Source organism: Oreochromis niloticus, linkage group LG1, assembly GCF_001858045.2.
Source record: "Oreochromis niloticus isolate F11D_XX linkage group LG1, O_niloticus_UMD_NMBU, whole genome shotgun sequence".
Classification (NCBI taxonomy): Eukaryota; Metazoa; Chordata; class Actinopteri; order Cichliformes; family Cichlidae; genus Oreochromis; species Oreochromis niloticus.
Window position 1 is genome coordinate 30,657,184 of NC_031965.2, and position 22,929 is coordinate 30,680,112.

The 22,929-nt window shown below is 39.4% G+C and overlaps 1 protein-coding gene across 1 annotated transcript; it reads left to right on the forward strand.

Moving 5' to 3' along the window:
- The first annotated feature begins 8,164 nt into the window (after nt 1-8,164).
- Nucleotides 8,165-12,992, forward strand: irx3a (iroquois homeobox 3a). Its single transcript, XM_005447642.4, has 2 exons — nt 8,165-8,696; nt 9,258-12,992. The coding sequence occupies exons 1-2, from the start codon at nt 8,478-8,480 to the stop codon at nt 10,305-10,307; spliced, it is 1,269 nt and encodes a 422-aa protein (XP_005447699.1). The 5' UTR covers nt 8,165-8,477; the 3' UTR covers nt 10,308-12,992.
- The last annotated feature ends 9,937 nt before the right edge of the window (nt 12,993-22,929 follow it).

Sequence of the window (22,929 nt, forward strand, 5' to 3'; positions counted from 1 at the left end):
TTGAAAATCAAAACAATTTATGGGCATGGATTTCCTTTGAAATTTGATGACATAATTTGACGAATAAGCTTGTATGAAAATTTCGGGTGACATTTTGCCAAAAAAAAAAAAAAAAAAAACATTTAAAAAATTGTATTGATCCTAAAGATGCTGTGAATATCAACAGCAAATTGAAGTGGAAATCCAAACATTTGTTTTTGGCATACCTTTGTGGATAACTTGATACCAGCCAGGGTTAGGCACCTCCAAATGAAAGCGCTAAAAAGTACTTTGAGCACCAATATCCAGTTCAGATCCTGAAGGAACTATGATTAACCAATGTTCAATTGATATCATAGAGAATTCAATATATTTCTCTGGGCCACCACTAGAGGTAATGTACAGAGCTAAAGTGTACCAGTCTGTAAAGATTTTAAATACTACATATAATTGGCAGCCTTTAATCTTTTTGAGTTGTAAACTAGAAATTAACAAAACTATAAGCAGTTATGATTGTGCATTAAAACAGAACCATGCAAATCAAGTTCTCCCTTAGACCTAGCTGGTGTTCTAAACACAGTGGGTCACAATGATATCTTTTTAAAGTCCCAGAACAAGTACTTTGGTTTAGGTCTGTGAATCTTTATCTGGGCTAGACTGCTGAGGATAAGTCTCCTTTGACCTCAGTCGTTTGGCATGTTGAGCCACTCAATAGGACAGATTATAAAAGGTCCACACCCGCCAACCTTCATAACATACCATCATACCATTACAGTATTTGTTCTCATACATCCTAATGTTACTTCATGGAAAATGGATTGCTAAATCGTGGACCAAGATGCCAAGGAGAGCACAAGGTATTTTCTCATGCTGTTTATGCTGCTCATTTGTAACAAAATAACATTTCCAGGTAACCTTGCCATTTTTCCATCACCAGTAACAGCTTCTTTCTTAAATTAGAACCCCAACAGTAACTTTTTTTCTTTATTTTTGCTAGATGGGATGAAGAATTTGTCATAACCTTGTAGTTCTCCCTTGGTGACTGAATCCTATTTGAATCTTAAAAAGAACAAAATGGAAAATTCTGCTACACTTGGTAAATAATTAATAAGGAAATGCTAATTATAAAACAAAGACAAATGAGTTGAAAGTTTTCACTGGGGTAATATCATGATACAGTTAACTCAAACATGACCATTTATCTCAACAGTCTTATGGTTCTCTTGTGTTCAGTGCTTGTAAATTTTGATATGAGGGGTCAATAAGTTTTACCCTCCAGACAAATTAGCTATTTGACAAACACCATTATAAATAAGGCTCTTTAATGATATTTCCCGAATAGAATGACTGAATCAGAATGGTAATTCATAATTTTACTATGCTGTGACAAGTAATTTTTAGATGCACCATGCACCTTTAGATGATCAGGTGCATGGTACAGGCAAAAGACAACAGAAAACAACAACTTCCTATTACTTTAGTAATGTAATACCTCTGAACCTTGAACACTTTAGTCTTTCATCATGGCTTACTTATGTAAATGTTGGCATTAGACCAATATCAGCATGGTTGATACTGGCTGGTCAACTTTTCCAGACTTGTATTATCATCACAAAGGCACTTCAGCGTCTTGTACAACTATCCATCTTTGATTAGACACGGTCACTGCAGCATCGTGGTGAGATTCGGTTTCATGGCAGTAATATCAGGATTTTAAATTCTCTTTTAGTTCCTTCACCTTGCCATCTACTATCTATCATATACCCCTTGCAAGGTCCGGGCCACCACAGAGATGAGGAGGCTCCTCTGACCCATGTTGGTACAGCTGCCTCTTCTCCAGCCCCAGCCGGCAGCAGCAACAGCTGGAAGGACTGTGGCTTTGTCTGGCTCAGTAGGCCAAAAGTGCTGAGAAACTGATATTAGCCCAGCCACAGTGTCGAGCTGTGGTGCCATAAAAGGGCATCATTGGCTACCACTGGATCAAGACTAACCACGTTATGCTTTCATGAAACAGACAGAGCATGGGTTGCATAAGTGCTTTTGTCGGATAGTCTTGGTAAATAGTTGGTGTTGACACACACTTTGTGAATGAATGGATGATGGTTTGTCTCCACATACCGTGAGACCAAATCTGCAAAAGTAGAGAGGCAGAACATTGTTCTGGAAAATAGTATAATTTACAGCTTAGAGAAAATGCATCCTTTGTACGACCCCTATGAAAGCATTATGAAAATCAAGGGATCAAGAAAAGTGCTGGAATGATGAGCTAAAAGTGTTTTTATTAAGATACTTTCCAGGCTGACGAGGGCACTTTTTTTTTAATCAATGGCCACTGTCTGACAAATACACTAATTAAAGAAATATTAAAATGAATGTCTTCAAATTAGTACCATCAGCTAGATGCAACAGATCATTTTATCCGTCAGTGTTCTCTGATGCCAGGGTCAATATTAAGCCACATATCCACAGGCTGTCAAATATTTCAGTGTTTCAAATTAACAAGCCAACAAATTCACTGATTGGTTCACTGACGTCAGAAAGTAAAGCTAGAATTAATTTATAAATAATATAAATAATAAAACCATAAAGAGATGTTTAAATTAAGGCTCTAGATTCTGAGCAAAACCCTAAGAAAAAAATTACATTATACAGTCTTGGTGAGAGTGTGATGTTAAAATTGAAATGTAATTTTCTTATAATTGTGAATAAAGAAACAAAAAAATAATATCAGATAAGTCTATTTGTAATAACAGTTAGCTACTGTAAACATCAAGGTTATTGTCATTGTCTTGATAACTGTTAACATCTTCAACTCTCATTCACTACAAGCTTGTAGTCTTTCTTTCCCCTCTCCGACTCTCTGCCTTTCCCTCTCCCTCCCTCTACTTTCCTCTCTCCTGCTGTCACCTCTCACAGAGTCTGGCAGCATCAAGCCAGCTTGCATTTTAATTTGGCCCTGAAGTTACTTATTTCATTATCGATCATCCGTAATGCTGAATCAATGTTCATCTTGTTACGTGGGCCATACCCGTGTAATACAGTGATAGTGGGGCCCAGAGTTACTCATTCCCTTTACAAAGTGACTTTACCGTAAAATCAATGCCTTGTGTTACTGATACAGGGGGAAACTGCAGCAGATGGAGTGAGAGTGAGTGGGCAGGGAGGAAACAAAAAAAATAAGCTACAACTCACCTTCAGTGCAGTATTGTTAAAGGAGCTCAAAGCATATCGAATCTCTGTTGTGTGAATATTGTGTTATGATACAGTAGTTCAAGCCAAAATTCCCTGCTAAGGTTCAATGTGGGAGTAATAATAGGAATGATACATAGAGAGTGATAGCATATCCATATTCAACTGATAGCATTTTGGGTGTTTTATATTATGGGCCATATGCGCTGCCTAGATTTTCAATGGGAAAGTGTAGCCCTTTTTCTGAGATTGGATTACTTCATAGTCTTAATGCTCTCTGGACACAAATAATGTTGGAAAAAAAATGTTGAGTTCCTTCCAGATTTATGGAATAAGTGGAGATGCATTTGTTACCTAAATGCTGAAAGTTAAAAGCCTGCAATGTAGCTGGCTATGTCTATACGAAAGCAACGGAAGTAAAATTAAGAAAGAGAAGAGAAAAAGGAAGGTAAAGCTCATTTAAACTGTCCAGCCAAATCAACATAAAACAAAAATGCAGTTTTGTCCCAGGCTCACAGTTTTGTCCCTCTTCATGTTGCTTTATTTTGAGTCTCTACTCAAATAAACCAACAAAACAGAAAGAGAATTTGGAGAGATATGTGTGCATCATAAGTAAAGTATAAACTATATTCAATTACTATTAAAAATATTACAATAAAAATTTAATAAGTGGAAGATAGTGTTATTGATTCATTATCAAAGTCAATATATATACTAGTAGGAAAAACCTTCATTATTTATATAAAAGTGCCATAAATACACCAAGACAAGTACTGATACAGTATTTTGAAACATTTACACTCAACCTATAATCCAAGCAGTCCGTGTGGTACTCATAACCCTACACAAGCTTATATATTTAAGTTCATACGACTATGTACATTGTGCATTTTATAAACCCTATAAGCTGCTGGCTGCTTGTCCAAAGCTCTGTTCAGGGCGCTGAATCTAAAATGGATCTCTCACTCAATCCAGGTGCTTAGCCTGAATGACTGTTTAAATTTAGCAGTAGTCTACAACCTAAAGTTAACAAGTTAATGTAAAACATTTGCAAGGTAATGCATTAATTCACTCTTTGATCTGCTGTCATAACCCAGTTTAATAAGTTGCACTCCATTGACTATTAATTTGTTTCCAAATGGTGTGAGCAGAAGGAATGGTTCCAAAATGCTTTACTTTGCCACTAATGCAAATCAAAGTTAGGCTATCTATTTAATATGCATGATTGCTTGGTGTAATGTAATTAAAATCCTACTATTTAAATTATCCTAACAGTAAAAAAAATTAAACTTTAAATGTATTTTCAAAGTACACTTGCTTCTGCTGCTAAGAACAATTAATTTTAGAAACTAATTCATTTATTGGATTAAGCTTCACTGTTCTTTAAACACTGCAAGATTTATTGGGCCTTTATTCACCCTAATGGGACATGAGTTTGAAAGAGTATATTTGGAGATTGAATGTGTTGCTCTGTTATTTTTTAGGTTACCAACAAATTTAGGTCTGAATCCATTGAGGAACATTTTCGATTAACAACCGCTATGTTCCCAACAGCTAAAAATAATTGCTTTGTAATAAGGTAGGATAATAGCAGTACTCACTTTTATGAGTTACACTGACACTTACTTCCTATATTTGCCACTAATTTTCATCATTCTGATATATGTCACATATACTCAAGCATATATCCTCAGTAGCTTTCGTTGATGATTTTAGAAAAGCTATAAATCTCCCCACTGCACTGCATCCTATACTGCATTTACAGTATACAGGTTCAGTATAAAAACAACAACAACAAAAAAAACTTGTGCATGCAAAGATGTGAAATTCCGGTCAATCCTCACAAACTCTGGAAACTCCAGAGGAAGTTGACACTCCAAGAAATGCTTGTCAAGATAGGAACTGGTTTGTCAAGAAACTGAAAAAATCTCAAATCTGCCTCCCACAAAAACAAACACAATACACACACACACATACACACACACACACACACACACACACTCCTCAACTACCACAATGATCCGAGGGTCATTAATTCATTAATTACATTTTCTTTTAAAATCGTCATTCGTCACCCTAATTAACCGATGATCAGCAAGGGGTCCCTTAAAATTGATTCCATGTGCAATAAGAGTTTTTTCTTCTTTTGTCTGTCAACCAGGCGTTATGGAAAAGATCCAAATGTGTAATTTGAAGTGCCTCTGTTTGAAGCCTTTGATCTCGCCTGTTTTGCAGAGCCTCGGTTCGTCATTTGCGACGTGTCGCTGGTACTCTGTGTATTGCATGAGGAACTACTGTTGAGCGATAGGCCGTGTATGTTTGCTTATGAGAATGTGAAATTGTGTCATCTGCATAATTACCGTCAAAGAGCTCTCTACTAAACAGCCCTCAAGTCGCTTGTGTATGATTGTCCTCTTTTTACAGCACTTACAAATTAAATTGGCTCTAGCGCGTTCCCGGCATTCTTCCCCAAGTATTAACGCATTTAAAATAAACTATTATTATTATTATTATTATTATTATTATTATCATTATTGTTATTATTGACACTGACATTATAATTATACATAAAATTATCTGCTTTTACAGGTATATCGCTGTTCTTTGGCCTAGTACGCGTGTTTGCTTGTGTTTAGACGGAAGTCAAGCAGAGGTTAGTTTACTGTTTAGCAAGACTCTCTCTCTCTCTCTCTTTTTTTTTTTTTTAGGAGAGAAGGGAGCAGCGTCTTAATGCTTTTATGGCTACGCCAGTTTCCCAGGTCGGTGAGAAAGTGTTAAGTTAGTGCGTGGTGTTTGATTTGAGGCAATAAATCACAGCCCTTGGTGTGGGTATAGAGGTGTGTGTGTGTGTGTGTGTGTGTGTGTGTGTAAGGGGGAAGGGGGGTCCGAGTTAAAGTAGTCCGGGGATGAGACACGTGTCCATCCGGACTCTGGGTGCTGCTTAGCGGACAGCAGGAGACAGACACCTCGCTGGACTTTCTGGATTTATATCCTCACTTCTAACGTTCAGCTATTACGACTCTCTCTCTCTCTCGCTCGCTCTCTCTCTCCCTCCCTCTGTCGCTCGCTCGCTCTCATTTAGTCATACACACACGCCCGCGCACACACATGGTTTTCATTCTGCAATATGATGTTTGAACTTGCTTTTTTTTTTTTCATTTTTAAGCTTTACCTTATTCGTGCTGTTAGACCGTTGTGCGTCAAAGTATTCCTTATACCTTCCACTTATCTTTGCCCTCACTTCACTGTCTAGACCCCTCAGTTTGCAGGTCGATGTGATGTGTGTCTGCGCGCACGAGTGTGTGTGTTAAGTGTGAACGTGCTATTGACTGCTATGTAGTGATTACCATTCCAGTCGGATGGCACCAGAAAGCCGCTGTAATTAATAACCCCATAATCCGGGTTGTGGTGGATGTCGGCGAAGAACACACACAGATTCAGGACAGAGTTTAACAGAAACAAGGCGTAACCTTATGGGTAGCTCTATATAAGAAATTATAGCTGTTATTATCCCTCCCAGACAATGATAACTATCTGCTTCCAAAGAAGATTAAAGGTTTATACAAGTTCAGAGTTCTTGGAAACCCGGATCGCATTATCAAAACTGAAGAGATTGATGGGATTTTATCTCGCTGTCAATAATACACAAAGATTTATACCATATTTAAATATAGTGTTTGAAATAATAATTCAACTTTTTGTAGTTGTTTTGCAAATGATTAACAAAACAGATGCTGGTACAAAGGCGGATTGAAAGGCGATTAGGGTTGCCCCTTACACATTTTATTTATTGATTCATGGAATTTCAATTCTGACTCTCTTGTTTTGTTTTAATCCGCACGAGTAACAAGAAACATCCGGTTGTATGAAAATTATCAAACGGATTACTTTAATGTGCAGTATGGCCGGATGATCGTTTTGCGTTTTAGTGGATTAAAAGTGTTTATTTAAAATCACTGAATAGTCACTCAATCTCATCATGATCAAAATTATTATTATTGTTGTTATTTTTATTATGAATATTAATATTATTAGTTTTGTTGATGTTTGTTAATAATTCGGTCTTGTTTTTAGCTTTTTTTTAAAAAAAAATTTCATTTATTTCCCTCTCGCGTAGTGTCGTGTCCCAGAATAAACATCTTTCCAGCCGAATCCACTCTAATGTTTATTATGACTGTTGTTACTTTACACTTAGTCTTCATTAACAGCATAATGCGCCCATCATCAGCGTCTCTTTTGATGTCAAGTAGTTTCATGCGACTCGTTTGATGTCTCAGATTAAAGAATTACTTTACGCCGAGTCTCATGCCACCAAGAGAACATAACACCTCAAATCGGTGTAAGAAAACACAGCTTGCACGCAGCGATGAAGCGATAAATAAAAAAAGTGTGCGTAACCTGTGATCCGGGGGCATTTGAAGCCGGTAATTGGAAACACATTGCTCGAACCCTAGTCTGACACGCATTCGTTATTAATAAGTACTATTTTTTTTCTACTGGTTATTATCTGCCTTGCATTGTTTATTATATTTTTTAGCGTATGTCAATTCAAAAGGAAAAAGAAAAATGAAAAAAACGGCTTAAAAGTGGTTATAAACTTGATTTTACGTTCTGATTTTAGAGTTTTTACCGATACCCTTTCGTAGCTGAGTCTCCAAGTTTGAGTCTCCAGAGAAAACTTTCTTCTGTGATTTTATATTAAAAGCAAACTGTAGCCCGAAAAAAGTTAATCAGCAAACTGCTTACGTGTATCCGCGTGGTCAAATTTTGTGAATTAATACAAAAATTGCGGTTTAGGCCAGACGCGAACAAATAGCAAATGAAATAGATTGGCGAGCCATAAAATGAGATTTGAAACCCCATTCAAATAAGAGCTCGCGACGTCAGTGCACTTATCCGAAAGAGAGGGAGAGAGACACAGAGGGAGAGAGGGAGGGAGGGAGGGAGGGAGAGAGAGAGTGTGTTTGGTGTGTGGTTTGTATGAGTGGGGTGAGATTTGAGAAATAGGAGGGGCTTCTAAACGACTAAAAATGTCAATCTGAGAAAGGGAGTCCCAATAATCTAAAGCAATCTGTAAGGACCTGACCTTAGTCCATCCAGATCAATAGGGAAGTGAGGGTGGAAAGAAGAAGAAGAGGAAGAAATAAGGGGCGCAACCGGATCGTTTACACTGGCTGTTCCCGAGGAAATATAGACTTCCCTTGCTTGCACCTTTTGTTGCTCACATGCTCACACTGTAAAAGTGGATATCGAGGCAATTCCATTGCTTTGTGTGATTGCAGCAGACTTTTTTCCCTTTTCCTACCACCATGTCGTTCCCTCAGCTGGGATATCAGTACATCCGACCGATATACCCGCCGGAGCGCCAGGGGATCGCCAGCAATGCCCGAGCCGGGACAGAGCTCAGTCCGTCCGGGGCACTTTCCAACGTCCTCTCGACTATGTATGGATCTCCTTTCGCCGCAGCAGCGCAGGGCTATGGAGCGTTTCTCCCCTACACAAACGATATATCAATTTTCAATCAGTTGGTGAGTTGTTCTTCTTTCGCTTAAGTTATCTAAAAACTTTTTGTGGAAACGTAAGCTACACATGACACTGGGATAACTTTATTCCTTTTAAGTTTAAAGTTTCAGAACGCCGCGTTGAACTTTGTAACTGAGTAGTTTGTAAAATATGGTTAAAAGTGGTTACAAAGTGACGCATTAAGAGTGCGCTTTAAGCCTTTTATGCGCATTTCGCACATAAATTCTGGAAACTGATAGTAACGAAAAAAATGATGCAATGTAATGTGGGAGGTTACAGGTAAAGGTGGAGAATAGTGTGTAATAGTAAAGGTTTCACTTGGAAAGTGTTTGTTAAACTAAGAAATTACTTTTCCCCCTTTCATCTGCGCTTGGTGATTTAATTCCACTGCAAAAACCCTTGAATCTTTTAGTTTGTTTACACTTTATTAAGAATCCCACTTTTGTCTTTATTTCTTGATAACTACAGAGGATTTTGCGGAATATAAACATTTCCACACAAACTACTTGATGGTATTGATATACCATGTCTAATCCCTCTTACGCGTCGATTCTTTGTTTTTACAGGGTGCTCAGTATGAACTGAAAGACAGTCCCGGTGTCCAGCACCCCGGGTTTGCTCACCATCACCCTGCCTTTTACCCATATGGCCAATATCAATTCGGTGACCCATCCAGACCCAAAAACGCCACCAGGGAGAGCACCAGCACCCTGAAGGCCTGGCTGAGTGAGCACCGCAAGAACCCCTACCCAACCAAGGGTGAGAAGATCATGCTGGCCATTATCACCAAAATGACCCTCACCCAGGTGTCCACCTGGTTTGCCAACGCCCGGAGGAGGCTAAAGAAAGAGAACAAGATGACCTGGACCCCCCGGAACCGCACGGATGAAGAAGGAAATGTTTACACCAGCGATCACGAAGGGGGGGAGGGGGACAAGAGAGAGGATGAGGAGGAGATCGACTTGGAGAACATCGACACGGAAAATATTGAGAACAAGGACGACTTGGACGACCAGGACGACCTGCATTCAGATATTAAACTCGACGGGAGGAGTGACTCTGAGATTTCTGACGGCTATGAGGATTTACAAGGGCCCGACCAGAGGTTTCTAAAGGCTGTGGGGAAGGAGGGCAAAGACGTACAGAGAGGAGCAGAGCATTTCCACAATCACCGTCACCACTCTTTGGACATGAAAACGTCCCAGCCAAACGGGGAACAGCTCAAACTGAACTCTGTATCCGTGAGCTCACCGCCCTCAGAAAACAACCCCGTCCCAACCCAAAAACCAAAAATCTGGTCTTTGGCAGAGACAGCTACGGCCCCAGACAATCCACGTAAATCGCCGCAAATGAACGGCAGCAACTCCGCAGGGCCGGCCGCTCAGACCATAATCGCTCCTCACAGACTCATCTCTTCTTGTCCGGTTGGGAAAATCCAGAACTGGACGAACCGAGCCTTTTCGGCCCACCAGCTGGCTTTACTGAACTCAAATCATTATCTGGGACTGGCGAACCAGGCCACTGCCACCGGCCTGGCCCTCTACAGCAGCAGGCAAACGGAGGACAAGAGTCATAGTTCAGAGACTTCAGTCACAGGTACATGTCCTCGTCACTGAGACGCGCATGTATAAATAACTACAAAACAAAGACACTAGTTAATTTCATTTATTTTATTTTAGACCTTCTTTTGCCTTCTTTGCCTGTTCATGGATATTTTTTTCTGCCTAGGCCACGCAGATAACCAGTGTTAATGTTACAGCAGAATACAGTGTGTGCGATGTGTGCCTGTGTGTGTGTAACAGCTTGTCCAGAAGGGTTAAGAAAAAACCTCATCAGGATGCGTTTAAGGAAAAAAAACATTGAAATTGGTGAAAACTCTTCTTAACTAGATGCCCCTTTATTTCTTGAGTTGCTGTTACATCTACTTTATATTGAGGTCCATGCGCCTGTATTATGGTTTACATTAAGTCCTCAACCCATTAAATCACGTCGTTTTAACATTATATTCCCATAAACCCAGGATGAGCTCTGATCAAAGGAAGTTCAATTAACGCATTTTGATTTTCTTTGCTGCAGCTTCAGAGAGATCTAGTGCCTTGGATGCAGAGAAAAAGCTGTTTTTAACAGCTTTCCACGCAGTTCAAAGATAACGAGGCTGTCAGTTAATGACATTTGGGAATTTTCATTTAATGCAATATCACATTTTAGTTTAAAATGCCACATTTACCCAAATTAGCTTTGTTTCATTTTTTTCTGCGTCTGTGTGCGCTTGGGTTATTTCTTCAAGGCCTATGTTACACTAACTTGTTCAGTCATGCAAATGAGCTCAATGCAAATTCACTCCAGGTTCGTTTTTGAAACGCGATTGTCACTTTTATATCACTTTATGTTTTCACTCTTCGTGAGACTATTATTAGTGTTGTTTTTTTTCTTCTACATTTTTGTTACATTTTGTTGTACCCCTGTGTATTTCAGGCCTCAGAACCAACTAGACCTCAGAACCAGCCACGGTTCTTTTGGCTCTTTCCATAAACCCTCACCCACCCTCTTTCTTCTTTAATTTTAATTTGAATATGGAATGTAATATAAGAATAATACATCTCTGTATACTTACATTGTAAGCATGTCCTGTGTAAAACTGCTAATGTAATAATCTATGAACCTGTAGTCTGTGAGTTTTTTTCTTTCTTTCTTTTTGTAAGTTCTGTGAGGATTTGATGTTGAAATGTTTTGTATATAAAGTTAAGAATATGTACATACTTGTGAACCAAATTGTACAAGAAAGTCTATATTTTGGCTAATAAATGAACTGCTGCAACTTAAAAAAAACAAACAAACAAAAAAACAAACAAACAATAAGATTGTTTTTTTTCTTGGCCAAGGTATTTTGACAGCTGCTTTTGATGGTGGCTGTTACTGTGCATTGCAGCTTGAAATGCATTGCTTTGGTTTTTTGTATGTGTGTTAGTGGACAGCCCGGGGCACAGACTTCATCCTCCGTGGCTGTGATAAGTATATATTCGAGAGGGATTTATCACACTTTATATAGTGGCGCGACTTAAGGCTAATTAGCCAGTATTGCGGCATAGATTTGCATATTAATGTTATGGGATTATCCCTATAGAGCTGTAGCGGGCGTATTAATATTTCGAATAATTCTTTCATTTATTTTCACCAGAAATTGTCGTCTATCGAGAGACTTTAAGTAATGAACGACTGTTAAAGCATCGCTGGTACTTGGTCATAATGGCTCAATTGATCCTGAAGGTGGATTTTGGCTTGGCAGTGCAACTCCCAGATCTCATCATGCTCAATTTGTAATGATTTTGCTCTTCACATATATCATACATTTTCCACAGCTTATGCTGCTTTATGGTATAATTGTAATATATCGTGGCCGTATGACTAATAATAACATCATTTATTTTGTTTGCCCGTGATGTGATCATTTGCATGTGTGAGCCCTTATCAGAGGAAGTTTATGTAAACTTAGTGTTGGAGCTCCCTCTACAGTCACTTGCAGTCGCCAGTGTTCTGATGCACTGACACTCATTCAGCTGAACTGCTCACTTTTTTTTTTTATCTATTTCTAATTTATCTATCAGTTCGATTTAAAATTCGATAGCAACATTTTTCAGTTATAATTCTGTCACAAGAAAATACCTTTCAGACCCGTTTTGAAGTCTTTGTATTATTTTTAGAACGTCCATTCGCAGCACAGTTCCTCAGAGTGCGCTGCATTTGTTTTTAATATTTTAACGTGTGTGTGTGACTTTTTATGTAAAAATTCAATTTTTGCCCTAAACGTTCCAAATTATTTAATGAAATAAAAGGGGCGTTTCCATTTGAGGTGACAAACAGCATACCTTTTCGTGCATGAGCCACATATTTAAAGTGCAATAAACAAAACAGTTACGGATGATATATAGATCAAATTCTTCATTTTTTATTTGATTTGTTTGTTTGTTTGTTTTAACCTTTTACGGCTGCCATAGCCGCAATTTAAGTATTTCGCGATATGTGAGATGCGGTTTATAGCAAATTCCATTCGTTTTTTTGTTTCATGGTTGTTGTTTTGTTTTGTTTTTTTGCTTGTTTTTCTGTTTTTTGTTTTTGTTTTTTACGATGTTGGCTTTAAATGTAAACAGATTTTTTAAAGTTAAACATGAAGAAAGAAACACACACACACACACACGAATGAAAAAGCACTCTCTATTTTATTAACCTATGCAATTTCCCCCAAATTGTTGTTAAGTTCTGAAAGTCTAAGGAAGGAAGATTTTTGCATTATTTATTTTAAACTAATTTTTTAAAGTTTATTTTATGAGATCGGCGTAGACTGTCAAACTATCCCAGTTAATAATAAAATAATACAAATGCTGACATTTAAAAGGGATTTTATTTATTATTGCGTTTATATTTTTACATTTTTAACACATACCAGATTCAGCTGGCCAGTCAGAGTCTAACCGTTTAATGCACCCTTTCAATTCCATTCAGGGCAGGAAAAGCAGATGAAAAGCGCTGATTCGCTCGAGCCGTATCCTCTCTAGGTTTGGGATGTGCTCTAAACAAACCACAACTTAGCCAAGAGAAAGGCTCCGGAGCCTTTAGCAGCTCTGGAACCCCCCTCACCATGTTGCCTTCCTGTGTAATCAATTATCTTTCTTGAGAGCCACATCTAACCACGCGATGCATATTCATAAGAGGCATCAGCCAGCTCATTGATGTAATCTCTCTTTTTTTAAAAAAAAAAAAAAAAAAATCTTATTTCTTTCTCGTTTTTTAATTAAAGAAATCGTCATTGCACTCAGACTGAAAGTTCATGATTATATAATACTAGGATAACTTTGTTTATTTGAAATGCTCCAAGATATTACAATGAAAAACAAACTAAACCTTTAAAAAGCCTGACAATGAATGTCCATGAATGAAATACATTTAATTAAACAACTGTTGAAGATCTGCATCAGTTTATATATTTAAAAAGAGTACACAAATAAATGGCTGCCTGCAAGGACAGCTAGCTCCATGTAAACGCATTGAACCTTATCATAAAAAAACGATGCTTATTTCCTCACAGTTCACAGGATGTTTCCTCCTAAGGGCCCACGACTAGATTCCTCTTGATCATGAGAATTCAGCTGAAATGCTACTGAAGGGCCAGTGATCATGTCTAGAGCTCAGGGCCTCTCCTCTGATCAGTGCATGAAATTAGGGATTAAAATGCCTATGCAGAAACAAAGTAATCATGCCTGCTTATGTCACCAAAGGTGTCCAACCTGCTCCTGGTAACAAAGAGCAAATGGAATGCATTAGCTAACATTTTGTGCGGAGCTACACAGGGACCATTTCCAGTGGGGCATGGTGTGTCACTCGTTTCCTTGCACATTAAGTGGATGTTCTCTTGGCTAATGAGCAATAATCAACACTGACTCCTCTTCTTATTTCTAAGGTCCATGCTGTGTTAAATGCTCAGAGGGTGTGAGGCACACTGTAGCTCTGCAGTACTGAACTCCCCAACAAAACGCAGGCTAATCTACTCAACAAAAGGTTATAAGAAAAGCCAAGAAGTTATAATTGAAAAAGAAAAAGTAGAAGCAAATATGACATCATTGATTTTTTTTTCAAAATCAGGGGTCTAAAGAAACTTGTATTATAAATGATCTCTTTAGGCAAATTTGTGTAATTAGGCTGCATATAGATAAAAAAAAATACTTAACCTGATTTGAGATTTCCCATATTATATGGCTATATTTTCTTAATTATGCTCTCTGTCTTGTAATCATACACTGACTGATAAATATTATAAAGACCGGGGAAACACATATGCATTTGACACAGTGAAAATAAATTGTATTTCATTTCCCATCTAATCACATTGCTTACATTGTTCGCTGCTGAGTGCTGCTCGCTTTTGCCCTCGATATTCTAAGACAGGACTACATACATGAGGAGACAAGTACTGCACTCTCGAACAGCCATTTAGAGTGGGAAAAAAATCTGAGAAAGATGGAATCATTAAAAAGAAATCTAATCTGTCTTTCGAAGCATTCATTGATCTGGGGAAAGGTGCACGCTGAAAGGGTCTGGCCAATGGAGCCATCAGAGGGCCGCGTGTGAATAGGGAGAAACCATGGAGTAAATAAACACTAGAGCAACCCATTTGAGGGGACCAGAGGTGCTATGTGAAAGAAGAGGCCGCTGCGAATAAAGAGGGTCACTCTTGTGTTTTCACCTCATCCAACCCTTCTGTCATTGTAACTCCACCACCAGTGCCACCTCCTCCTCCTTCAAGCCCCAGCCTGGACCATTCTGCCACACCCCCTCCTGCCACAGAGACATACAAATGTCACCTCCTTTGTAGACCTAGTCAGGGTTAGAAGCAGCCCACTATCTTTGTGTGGCGGACTAATCCTTTTATGAGCCACTGTCGACCGCGCCCACACCCAGTGCTTGCCCAGTCTATGAGAGGGGCTGCCCTTTTGCAAACGCTGAGCTGACTGCAGGAGGAGCGGTGATCTGCTCTCAGGAACACATGTTCCACACACCACATGCCTTCACATACAGGCCTACAGTCCACAACACTCCATAGCAACTTGTAAAAGAAATTGCACTCTAGAGCTGAGAGGAGAGAACGTGGAGAGCTCAATTTTAGCCCTTTCAATGATATGCGACTTCTGTGTCTCCTGCATGTTTTATGGCACATTCATTATTGAGAATCTAAGTGAAAGTGCACAGCAACATGTTAAAGAATAGCCAGGGAGCAGGGAGAGAGGGGTTGTTGTGTTTCCCTTGGTTGTGCAAAGGACAAAAGGCCCAGAAGGAGTGACATTCTCTAGGCCCGAAGCGGGAGAGAGGGAGGGCACTGATTTCATGCCTTTTGTTGATCGAGGTTAGAGAGAGGAATTCTTTCACTGAATCCGAAAGGCAACAAGTGGGGAAGGGGGTAACAGGGCGACTGGCCAGAGGGAGAGGCGACGGGGCTTTTGCCGTTCACCCAGCTGAAAGATTGTGCTTTTCTCAGCCCCTTTCAGATCCTCATACAGGCCCGAGTTACAGGGCAATTATGGAAATGTAGCTTTGAAGCCAAGCATAGCCTTCCTGCACTTCTTCCTCAGGACAAAGCAAAAGCAGCAAGGGCTTTTTTATGCCCCCTCTTCTATAAATCATGTTTCAGCCCGAGTAAGTACATATTCCTAACCTTTTTTTTTTCCAGTGTCACAAAAAACGTAGTATCTGCCAACATTTGTGAATACTCTTTATATAACTGTGTAAAAAGAAATTGCAGAAGCAGTGTTTTTACTGAATTATTAAAGGAATTTATTTTAAGTTTCTGGGGAAAATGTGTACTCCAACATTTCTTCACTCTGTTAATCTGCCAGTAAAGCCTTGGCCAAGGAGATAAGCAAAGGGGTGGGCTTGAAGAAAAAGGCCGGGCCTCAAAGCTGCTTCCAACAGCTGCACAATTTTACCAGCCTGATGTCCCCACTCCACACCTTCTCCACTCACACGTCACTAACAGAGGCCCAGCAAACCATCAGCCCTGTGCTTTCCTAGCTTTGTACATTAGTCAGCGGTGTAGCACAGAATTTCACCACCTCATGTGAACTAATAAGACACATTTTCTCCAGCTTTTGAGAGGATCGCATAAGAGTGATGTCTCTACATCACCCGACACAGCAGAGGCCTTGTACAACAGTGCCTTTACACTCTGAGGGTATCTGACAAATGCCAATACTCCAGCTTTCACTCATCACTGTTAATGAGAGGACATATTTTGGACGTTTCCAATATTTGTACAGACTTCATACATTATGAAGGCTCTTTTATTCACAGTACCAGGCGAAGAAGACAAGGGTGGGGTAAGGTAGGGGTGTATTCATGAGTCCTTAGGATTGGTTGACTGCTGAAGGGAACTTAATAAATTCTTCCTCCTTGGAACACTGTCAAACAAGTCCTTTCTTACATCTCCCATGAATACATTACCAGCAAGCTTGATTGATTAGAGACCCTTGCGAGAGGGTGAACCGATGAACCGACTCCCCTGGTGTGATTAATAGACTTTATTAAGAGAGTCCTCTCCTTTTTAATAATGGTAATGTAAAGGAAGGCGAGGAGGGGGCGGGGGTGTGCAGGAAGTCTAACGATGATCACTGGTGCTGTCCCTCTCTTTGATCCACATCCCCTTTAGTTTGAGTTCATTTTCACAACCTCAAACTGAATATATCCATCACCTCCGTATCAGAGCCCCACATTGCAGATATGAGCTTCTTTTTATATACTGTTTTCACTTTTGTGCCTGCCAATATGAGCCTCTTTAATACATCTCTCCTGGGTAATATGAGAAGCTGGATTGATTTGGATTCCTGCTAACAGTTTACGGCTAAATGAAATTGACTTATTATTCATGGAAGATCTTTAACAGACTGTATATCAGAAATTAAGTGATGACTGCTTTATTCTGCACCTAGTTTATGCGATATGATACACTATAGCAGTTTGTGTGTGTATTATGTTAGGAATTTGTAATTTTCTATGTATAATAATAATAATAATAAAAAGAAGAAATTGTTCTCTCCTTTTTTTCTCACCAGGGTGACTTACATGATCACTCTGAAATCAAGGTGCCATGATACCTGACCATGTTATGCCTTGCCTTTCCTGTACTTTCAATATACATAATGAATGAAAAACATACAAAATATTCAATGTAAAGAAACTACTACATAAATGTGTGTTTGGGTAAGTCTAAGCTTGCATGTGGTAGGTATGTGTATCAATACAGCTTGCTGGTTAATCATTGCTCTGGAGAACTAGTGTTAGGTGTTAGGGAAGGGGGTAAATGGTGTACAGGAAATTATTTAGCCACCCAGAGCTGAGCCTACTTATCAGCACAACACAGGACAAGAGAGACTTTACCAGCACTGGACACGACTGCTCCAACTTATCACCATGCTGTATTTTGCAATATCCCACCACAAGTGATTTATCCAAGCACGGATATCACAGATAGGCCTATTCACATCCCAGCACATTACTGCATGACCCAGACAGATTCTGTTTGCTTTGCTGCTACAAACCAGACACACCTACACAGTCATATATGACATCACCAGACAAGCCATGTAAACCTGAGAGGGAGGTCGATAATAGCAGGTGAGAGGGCTTCACTGTGTAATGATGATGCCTACCAGTGTCTAAGTTGTAAACCCCGGTATTGATTCTCTTCAGTTCAACCGATACGCTCCACAATCTACCACGCTTGAAAGTCTGCAGTAATGTGTCTGCATAGAATCCAATATCCGTTACTATTAATGAATTCTGACAAGCAGCTCAACCTTTGTATTTTATTTTGACTTAACCAAGTAAGTCCCACTGAGAGCGCAGATCTTGTTTCCAAGGAAGACCTGGCCAAGACCGCAGTCGTACATTTGGTTACAGTAATTTAGAACAAATTTAGTAAAAATAAACACATTTTATATTAAGAAAAAATGAAAACAGAAAGTCAGTGAACAAGGCAGAGAATGAGAGACACGGGAGACAGACTAAGAAAGGCACAGTGCTAAAACAGTAAATATATGTTTATAGAGAGTGTTTACAGTGGGTTTTAGTAGGGGTATAAATAATGGATTTGCCAGTCTATCATGCAGTTTAAGGCTGTGTGACACGCTTCCTCGTACTCCATAGGGAGTTTGAAATATATGTGCTAAAGGCAGAGGAAAAGAAGAGACAGAGAAAGTACTCTATTCTTCTCAACTTTCTTTGTGCTTAGATAAACTTGTTGTTATGTGCATTGTCAGCCAGTCCAGCGTGACACCTCACAGCCAGATAATGGCACTACCATGCAAATTAGCAGTGGGAAGAACTATGCTATGACCAGCGTGTGTGCATGTGCATGCATGCACGCATGCACATGTGTGTTTGTGTGCCTTCATGAATGCAGCTGTTTCGTTAGCATTTATTAGCAAATGAAAGAGTGATTCAGTTGTGCCATGTGGACAGATTGGTGCCTTGTTTTTGACACAGTAACGAAATGCATATTGAAGGAGGATTCTTGAGCCAAATTCTGTTCTCAGTCAGCTTTCTCATGTAGTTCTGGGAAATCTCCCTCATGTATTTAAAACAAGTTGCCTTAAGATATCACAGAGACAAATTAAAGACGATGGTTTGTCACAACCAGAGTCGCCTAAATTGCCAAGTAGAATAATAACTAAGATTTCCTCCTGTTACTGAAATAATTTAGATTATGGAATCACACCTTCACAAGACAAAATGACTTTACACACAGTGTTAAGAGGCAGTGCTAAACATCATATAGATACTGAACTGTGCATTTAGAGTCACAAAATACATCACATAATTACAGCCAACCAATGAACATGTGAGTTTGATGAGGAATATTTCTTGCTGTATTCATTTAATAATTAAGAATTACATGAGTTCCTCCAGCAGTCCTTTAAAGACCTAATTTAGGAAATAAAAACTAAAAATGTCTATGTAATTTTTCCCCCTTTGTAGAGTTAGAATGGGAAGTAGGAAGCAGGTTCTTGTGAGATACAGGGTAGAAAAGTGTCTGAACAAGTCAAGTATTCAGTGAAGTATGAATGCTCCATGCCACCCCCAGCTGTGTAGATTCTTAAGTTTTGTCCCTTGGCTGGAACTGGACACAATGAAGTGACGCTCTCACAAATAGAGATGGGTGGGCACCTTGTCACTGTCTTCCCTTCTAGAAGGCCCAGCATGACCCGCCTCCTTCTGTTGTCATGCTAAGACGGCAGCGCTCACTGGAACTGTACCCCTATTCATACATCAGACTCAAACCCACGCTCACTCAGAGACAAACGTGGTAGCCACATTCAGTTTTCTCCTACTAATGTCAACACTTCCTCTGAAAGACAAAACCCATGCAATTCTTGAGGAAATTAACTCTGGTTCCTCAGATCTGTGAATATGTTCAGCCAGCTGATGGCTTTAAGGGCAACTAATATGGACCTTGAGTTCCCATGAGTCTCATCACTGAGAAGCACAGACATCTGTAAAAAGACCATGAGAACAGGCATATCTAATGTCATTTTACAGGTAGATAGAGCAGGAGATTGGGAAGTAATTGGAAGTAATAACAGATAGCTCTCTTTCAGTCCCAAAGGACTTCTTTCTTCCTACACCCCCAATATCCCAGAAGACTTCTCGGCATATTTGCATTCACTTGAAAGAAATATACAGTGGATGAACTGTGACCTTTGTTCCCCTTCCCTGAAGGTCACCAGTCCACTTTACATACACAGATGAGGCCCTTTTTTCCGGAAATGATAAGACAAACAGAAGAGAAGAGGTAAGGTCAGCAAGTTAAACCAACAGCTAGAATGACAGTTAATTGGCCAGAGGGTAGTGTAACTGTCATCCATTTCCCCTGGGCTGACTTGGGAAGACTCCCCCGACTGCCTCTACTTGCTCTCCTGAGACCTCCACTCCCCTCAAGAACGTTCACTTATCAGCTGTCTCCCACAGGTTCAACCAGTGGACATTGGCGCAGGGGAAAACAAAATGATTATATTGCCTCCGATTTGATTATTACTTCATCATTATTGTTTATATTGTGGTTATACACAATAAAGACTGTGACAAGTGAGGAGATGAAATGTCAGAGTGAATTACAGGCATATGCAAAAGCTGGCCACAAATCAGCTGGCAGAACTAAAAGGTCTTTCTTGCTAATTGCTCATATCCTACCAGCAGTGAGAGGCGTCCAGCCGCTGTGCAATAGACTGGCTGACTGAGAGCCGACAGATAAGACCATGTGTACGGATGATTCGACCCATGGTCTAATGACTTGTTTAGTCCTGAAGCAGTGACACATGGCACAGAAGCTCTTGGGTCTTCTTTGTGAGTGCGTGTGCCTGTGTGCATGTGTGTGTGTGTGCATGTGCGCGTGTGCGTGCATGTGCGTGTGTGTGTGTGTGTGTGTGTGTGTGTGTGTGTGTGTGTGTGTGTGTGTGTGTTTAAAAACAGTGAAAGACAAGGAAAAATAACTCTGTGCACATTACTTGGAATAAATGGGTTTGAGTGGGTGTGTGCAGGAGGAGACCACATGCATATATAAGGATGAGTGATGGTTTTAGCAGAATCTGTCTGCCTGATTTCGGTGGGCCTCGGTTTGAGGATGTGAAAGGCGAGAGAGAGTGTGTGCGTGTGGGAGATAATAGGCCTTTCTCCACGCTGCTCAGCGTTCCACTGGCACACAGCTGGTACACAGCTGGCCATCCAACTAAACTGTTGGAGTACCTTTTCCCCTTCTGAACCCTCCCACTCCAGCACCACCCAGCCCCCCTAAAGAATGCCAGACATGCAGGGTAAGGGAATATGGGGGAAACGGTTAAGATCGAAAAAAAACAAAAAACAAAAAAAGCATTAGACTTAATGGAGAGAATGAAAAAGGGAGTTATGATGAGGCCTACTATGTCCAAAACACATCTGAGGTTTAGTAGGGGGAGATCCACCAGTGACAGACAGGTGTTCCTCAACAGCCAGAATAATCCAGTTCCTCCCTCTCTGCCCTGTGGCAGCCAGAGATAATCTTCAGACTTCCACTGTTCCCTAAAAATAGCAATTGGCCTTTCTGTCCAGTTTCAGAATCAGGAATTATCAAGTGAGTTATATTTATGAATTTAAAAGAATTACCATTTGATCAATATACATATAAATTATGTCTTAAACTAAAACAATTCTGTTTTGTTACACTAACAACACAGTTATGCACCCACAGTGATCTGGAATGAAATTTTGTAACTTAGGGGTATTGAGACTGTAAAAATATCACATATGCCTTAAATTTATTCTTGTAATTTATGGGTTTCATTGGGCTTCCTCTGGGATTTTTTAAAAATACATTAAAAAATGTAAATAAATAAAGCAAAGTAAATATTTCAAATTCAAACTGAGTTAGCCCCCATACTTTAAAATATTTTAATCAGTGATGATAGCCGACAGATAATATTATATTTCACCAAATCAAAAAAGGAAAAAAATATATCTTGAAATGAGGCAACCATTCAATATATATACCATTGTCAAATAATTTATTTATGACTAATCTGAAACTGCTCGTTTTGAAAAACCACCAGCCAGAACCTACACAAATCAAATCGTCTTCAACTGGACATATGGATTTAAATAAATCGGTAAAAAAATGCATTAATTATCAACAAATTCCTGTAACGCCTTACTAACTGTTATAGGAGGTAACTACTGTGAGGTAACTACACTTTCCACCTCAGAGAGTAAGAATAACTGACATTACGGTATGGAACTGGGCACGGCTGGTTTGTAACCATCTAGAATGGCAAGAGTGCTAGCTCCATGCTAAAAAAAAAAAAAACTCTTGTTGAATCAAGTGACCTTGTAAACTACCTGATGAGCTAATGGCTGGTAACCAGCCATCACCTGGGCCTGGGGACTTACTTAGAACTAATAAAGCTGGAAAATGCACAAAAAAGACTGCTAAAATGTAATATAGTATGTGACCATTAAAAAAAGTACCTAATTCTAGCCATCAATGGCAGTGAATACCTACTATCATGATGTAGAGAAATAAGTGTATATATTTTAAAGGAATAGAAAAATGCAAATATGTTGGGACATCATTTATAAGCTGGAAGTGTTTTATCTAAAAGTGCTTGGAATTTGGAATGTCTAGAAAAAGAAACTCAAATGTCCCTCTCGTATCACAAAAGCATATTAAGGCGCAAGCATGAAAAATTGTATAAATTAGTCTAAGCCAGCCTGGGCATCTAGAATTTTCAGCAGTAAAATGCAGTGCAGTTAATTTAGGGGTGAATTTTTCACTAAAAAGCATGAGGAGTAACACTTAAAATTCAACAGTGAAACATTGTGGTGATAACCTTTTGTTGCAATGTGCAAAGCTAATCAAGGGAATCAAAATTGTCAGTTATAACTATTGGTAGTGTCCATATATTTACCTTTATTTGCTTGTGGCTCTGTGCTTGTTGGCTGCAATGTACAGCAATACTCAGCACACTTTCACCATAATAATACAGTGAATCCTGCCTACGAGAGCCTATTGTGATCACAGTTTAAATGACAACTGATGAATCTGAAATATGAAATAGTTTTGCATGGATGCACTTCCACCTGTGCTATCAACGGTATGCAAAAGACAGGGAACTTCAAATTACATATCTACATTTGCATACAAATGACCCAGTTTGCTGTTTTTGT